Source organism: Parasteatoda tepidariorum, chromosome 12, assembly GCF_982258835.1.
Source record: "Parasteatoda tepidariorum strain Cologne lab strain chromosome 12, Ptep-v5.0, whole genome shotgun sequence".
Taxonomy (NCBI): Eukaryota; Metazoa; Arthropoda; class Arachnida; order Araneae; family Theridiidae; genus Parasteatoda; species Parasteatoda tepidariorum.
The window spans coordinates 21,062,487-21,068,486 of NC_141766.1; the positions used below are offsets into that span (position 1 = coordinate 21,062,487).

At 25.8% G+C, this 6,000-nt stretch overlaps 1 protein-coding gene across 1 annotated transcript in view; it reads left to right on the forward strand.

The window, feature by feature from the left end:
- The window catches only part of Atg16 (Autophagy-related 16), a 34,743-nt gene extending 29,149 nt beyond the window's left edge, over positions 1-5,594 (forward strand). The window contains exons 14-16 of the mRNA XM_016053462.5: positions 951-1,035; positions 2,935-3,081; positions 5,197-5,594. Coding sequence (XP_015908948.1) covers positions 951-1,035; positions 2,935-3,081; positions 5,197-5,290 — 326 coding nt within the window. The 3' untranslated portion in view covers positions 5,291-5,594. The remainder of the gene's footprint in view (positions 1-950; positions 1,036-2,934; positions 3,082-5,196) is intronic.
- Positions 5,595-6,000: the final 406 nt, after the last annotated feature.

Consider the following 6,000-nt stretch of genomic DNA (forward strand, 5'->3'; position numbering starts at 1 on the left):
ATATTTTTAAAAAAATTGTTTAAATATTACAAATCTGATTATCATTTGGAAATTTTTTTGAGGATTTTATCAAATTTTTTTGAATTATATTATCATTGCATCTCAGTATCCCGAACTAGAGCCTTGTCTACCATTTGTGTTAAGTATTCTAACTAAATCCTTTAGTATCACTTTTTTGATAGCGATGTAAGAGCAAAGAAGCCCATTGTCAATAAATTCATAAGCATTGCATTCCACTTGATAATATAGAATCTACAGATAGACTACTCCATCAGATAGAAAATTCTACAGCTGTATGATAGGTTTTAGTAGAGATAAATAAAGATGTCACTCATGCATATCTGGAACATTCCTTAACGGAAACACTTTTGTATATTACTTGTTCTGAAAATTGCTGACTACTTTGCAAATCAATTATTTTGTGCTTATTTTCAAACCACTGAGTAAGTTTTAAATTAAAGTATCTCTATATGCTTATATTTGCAAAACCATAATAATTTACTTCAAGTGCAAAGATATTTATTTCAAATTTAAAATTTTTTATGGATACTTAAAAAAAGGATATTTTTTTTAATATAGAAACTGAAATGGGATAAATTGGAAGTGCACAGGAAATATTTTTACTTGTTGTGAAAAATGTTGGAACTAATTAAAGTGATACACAATATGTTGCTTATGTGTATTTGATTGGAAAACATTTGTGAATTGATCATAATAATCTTAAAATTTGGTGGATAGTTATATACTTTTTAAAAAAAATAAAAGCTTGATTTTAGTGATAAAAGGGGAAAATTAGAATGATGAAAGTCAATAATACTGAACTTCCAATTATGTAAAGTAGGTTTTTATCCAATTACTTCACCTACATTAAAAATTTTATGGTAATTTTAAAACTGTTATATACATGTTAAAACTGTTGCTATACATGTGTAATTTTACATTTCCTTTAGATGGATATTCTCTTCTTGCCTGTGTCAGAGATGATTCTCTCAAGCTTATTGATTTTAGAATGAATACTGTAACAAATACATTTAGGTGATTATCTTATTACTTTTGGGTTGCAAACTCTACTTGAAACTTACTTATTTAACACACTATTTAAAATCCAATTGAAAGTTTTGTGAGATTTAACTTTAAAAAAAATATACAGTATGAAATATGTTAATTTCGACAGTTTATGTCCGTGTACCATTATTTATCTTTGGAAGCGCTTATATTTTTATATGCACTTCCAAATTAATCAACACTTCCAATTGAATTCTTGTTTCTTGCTTGAGTAAACTGCTGTATTGATTTGTAACTGCAGCAATACTGTTTTAAGAAAATTTATTTTTGGTATGAAATTGTTTATACATTGATTAAAATTTTGTATTTAAAAATATACATATTAATGTTTGTTTTATACAGTGATTAAAATTTTGCATTTAAAAATATATGTATTAACGTTTGTCTCGTTCTTATGTTATTCAATAAGATAGTAGTGTGTAGCAGAAAATGACAGAATAATTGTTCCTGAGACTGTCCTAGTTTAAAAGTAAAAGTTAAGGTTACGCAAGTTAGAAATGAGATTTCATTATGGTGCAAATGGTTTCAGTATGGTGCAAAAAAAATATTTTCGAAAAATATTTTATTTCAGTAAATAAGGATTGAAATCAAAACTTATAATACGTTTCAAGATATTTTATCTTTAAAAAACATTATATTGATAACTCATTGGTAAATTCTTTCTCCATTAGCATTAATAGCCATTTGAAGCCTTCTTAGCTCAGATTCTATTAAAAACTTGAGAGTGTAGAAAGTTGTTTCGTCCAGATTTCCGCACTATGTCTCTGTAGAACTGACATGAAGGAATGAAGCAAGCCACTTTAAAATATTTATTTCAATATTGTCAAGTCATTTTGTGGTTTGCCCTGAAGTGTGAGTTGTTTTGATGTAACTAAAAGCCATCAGGGTAAAGTGTGGGAAGTTGTGTGGAAAGTTGGGAAGTTTCTTTTGTTAATTGTTTAGAATTCCAATGATCATTATTCCATGCTAAGCATGTCATTCTATACTTATCTTTTTCTGAGTACATGAGATGTCTTTGATATCTTGATCTTCTTTAGCCTCTTCATTATCTTTTAGAATTTTTTTTTTCATACATAAAATTGTATCAGTTCTTTTCAGTCAGTTTTCAGATGTCAGGATTACCCATTCTTATTAAATTTTAAAGTTTCTTCCTATCTCTATCTTGCCAGGATATAATTTTTCACTCAAATCAAATTTTTCAAAATATAATGTATTTTTAAGCAAAAGAAGTTGATTTGTAATGAGTAATTAGGTTCAGTAATTTAGTTCCTTTGTAACATCTTTTATATACATAGTAAAATGGTGACAAGAATCACCAAAAATGCGAAATTTTTTAAGTTTTAAATTTTTTTTTTTTCTTCCTACCATATATGTATATATAATAAAGAAATTATGTTGAGATAAAATTTATTAGTCATTGATACATTAAATATGTTTTATAGTATTTAATTTATTATTCTCAAAAAAAATTATAAATATTTATTGTGGATTTAATGCAACTTAAATGAGTTCACATTTCATTATATTTATGGCCATTATTCCTTTTTTGGGAAAATATTTTCTTATATTTTAGTAATTAGCCAAGAAGATTTGTCAAAAAATGCCTAGCATTAAAATATTATGCATTTTAAATTTGCAAACTTATCTAAGCCAATCTTGACTTTTTAAACTTTATCTTAAGTTTTATTTTTTGATTCCAATTAAAGGCATATATGTAATTGAGGAATTGTTAAAAATTTCCTTGATCAGTACTGTTAAAATAAATTCCGTGACATTTAAAATTGTTAAAAACAGTTTTATCATATGAGCTTAGAAATGTTGCATACTTATGTAGTACATACTTATATAGTACTTTATTTTTCTTCACAGTGCTGATTCCTTTCTAATTGGATGTGATTGGACAAGAGCAAAATTTAGTCCAGATGGTCAGTTCTGTATATGTGGCTCTCAAGATGGGTGCATTTATATATGGAAAATATCAACTGGAACCATAGAAAAAGTGCTAAGAGAACACACGTAAGTTGTTATTTTAATTTATTTTCAGAGTTTATATTATTGCAAATATGACTTAATTTAGTATGGTTTTATTGCCTTTTATAAATTAATAATTTTGCAATAATAAGCAATACTCAAAACTAAGTTTTCTATTGTTTTCCATTCTTTCAAACTCAAGTGGGTGAAGCTGCACAACAGTGAAAAGAAAATATTTAATTAATGAAGTATATCTGTGAGGTAAAACTAACCTAACAAAATTGTGAAAAAGTATCTAATTAACTAAATATTAAATAAAATTAACCTTTTCTTATTCTTTGTTTACAATCAAAAGAAATTGGTAAATGAGAGCAAATGTGGCTACAAAGAAATATTAATTATGGATTATTTAAAACAGAGTTACAGAAAAATTTAATTATTTGGATATAATTACATGAACGTTGTATGTTCTTCTAAGGACTAAGTTTATAGCACCATAACAAACAATAATATTTGGAGTTCCGGGAACTATATTCTAACATAGTGGTGAGATAGTATGTAGAGAAATCAACTATGCTTTATTCCCTCCAGAAAAACATGCTGCAGTTGAGTTAAAGGCTGATATCACATGATGAAAAGTATCTAATATTTGCTGTAGGAGTGTTGATGCACAAATTTTTTTAACTAGCTTTACTTCAATATTGCAATACGCAATCAGTCAATCATATCTGACTATGGCTTTTTGAAATAAGAGGGAAACATACATTTATATTTTTAATTGCATTTTTTTTTAGGATTATTAAGTTTCTTGTTTCAAAAGTGTACAGAATTTTTTTTTAATAAATTATTTGTAATTTAAATACTACTTTTATATTAAAATTAATTCATTCCTTGTTTTTCCCAGATGAATAATCTAATAAATTCATTTATCATTTTAAAAATTTCTTCATCATTTATGTTTTATAAAAATTCAAAATGACATTTTACCCCACCAATATTTATTATTATATTCCAAAACAATTTTCAAAATGTTTTTTAAAGTATTATTTTTAATGTCTAGCAACTTAAAGTTAATTTTAAAAGCTTTAAATTATTCTAGAAAAACAATTTTTCAATTGATGGTTTTTTCCTCAAATAATTTTGTCACAGAAAGCTAAAACAAATTATAATTTCCAAAAAAAAATTTTTTTTTACCCTGTGCCCTCTCAAAATAAAATCTTTTATATCTTTTCGTGTTTACTTGAGAAATATTCCTTGAGAAATTAAAGAAAAAGATGGACATATCAAGCTCATGAAGTTCAACATTTTGAAATTCACTATGGAAAAAAGAAATGTTCAGTTTTAATATTTAGAAGATGAAAGCTTTGATATTGCAACTAATAGATTTGCAACACTTTTATCATAGTTATTTATCCTCAGTAGGAAACTGTTCCAGGTTGCAGTATCAAATTTTGGGAAAGCCCAGAGGTTATCCTACTCTTTCTACCCCTCTATTTCACCTCTATGAGTTCCAACCATAATTGATGATAAATTTTATTACTTATATTAAACCTGATGATTTAGATTAGAAACCTTTTGATTGATTAAAACTTGTTGTTATTTAATGAGTACATAAAAGAGAAAAAAATATAAATTTTATGTCTTCATGTTAAAGATATTTTCTGTAGTTTTCAAAATAAATAAGGCATTTTTTTCCTTTTGTAACACAGTTTGTAAATTTTGAATGGTCTATGTTTCACTCCAGTTATCCATTTCATGAATACAAAGCATGTCAATGAATCTTCCAATCTGTAATCTACTAAACCCTTTGTTCAGTATTGAAAGCTTTGTTTTTCATTATTATTTTTATTGAAATCAGCAATTTGTTTATTTGCTGCTATTAGTAATTGACAAATTAGGCTGAATATTATAGTGGTAATTAAAGCTGCAATTAAATTATCTTCATGTTGCTGATTTGAAAATAAATGCGCTATATAAAATACTTATTTGTTTTTCTATCAAATAAAATTAAGTTTTATGAATTCAGTTGTACTATTGCCCGTTGCTAATTTAAATTTGTTGCACTTATGAGTTTCTTTTTTTCATTCCACCATGTAAAAACATAAAAAATTATTATTTACGGTAGATATAATTATATTTACATACTTTTTTTCGTTTTAGTTCTACTGTTATTTCTTGTGCATGGAGTTGGTGTGGAACTTACCTGCTAAGTTGTGATAAAAATAAGAAAGCTGTACTATGGTCTGAATTTTAGGAGGCAAATTAGTCATAAAATCTCATTTTTTTCAAATTCTATGTTTAAAATATCTGAACTTGCATGTAAATAATGTCTTGTTGCCGAAAATGTAAAAGTGCATTGTTACAAATCATTTACTTTTTTAATGTGATGTTTTTCATGATTATATTGATTATCATTCTACACATTTTAATCATATTGCTTTTAGAATACATATTTTCTGTAAATAGTCTACAATGACTAATCATAGCTGGTGCATTCAATCAATTTTTGAAGTATAAAGCATGTCATATAATGTTTTATTAAAATTATTATATTCAAATATTTCTTTTTCATTATTTCTTTCTTAAGAATTGCAGTTTTTTATATTGTATTTTACTTTTTTCTGTCCAGTTTGGTGCTTTTTTTATAACACTGCCAGGAAAAAAATAAAAGCTGAAATGTTTTTATTTAGTAATTCTTTTGATTAAAAATTATATATATATATATATGTGTGTGTGTATGTATATATGTGTATGTATATATATGTATGTATATATATATATATGTATATATATATGTATATCATCGTGTGAAATTTCCCCTCACCACTAACAGCCAAATACTTAAAGCCTGCTGAGTAAGTTTTGTCTTGTAGAAAGTTTTGTTTCAGATCAAACTACCATTCTAATTCTTCCCAGAGTTAGCGTTTATGTGCTATGTCTGGAGAAAATATCAGAATACAACTA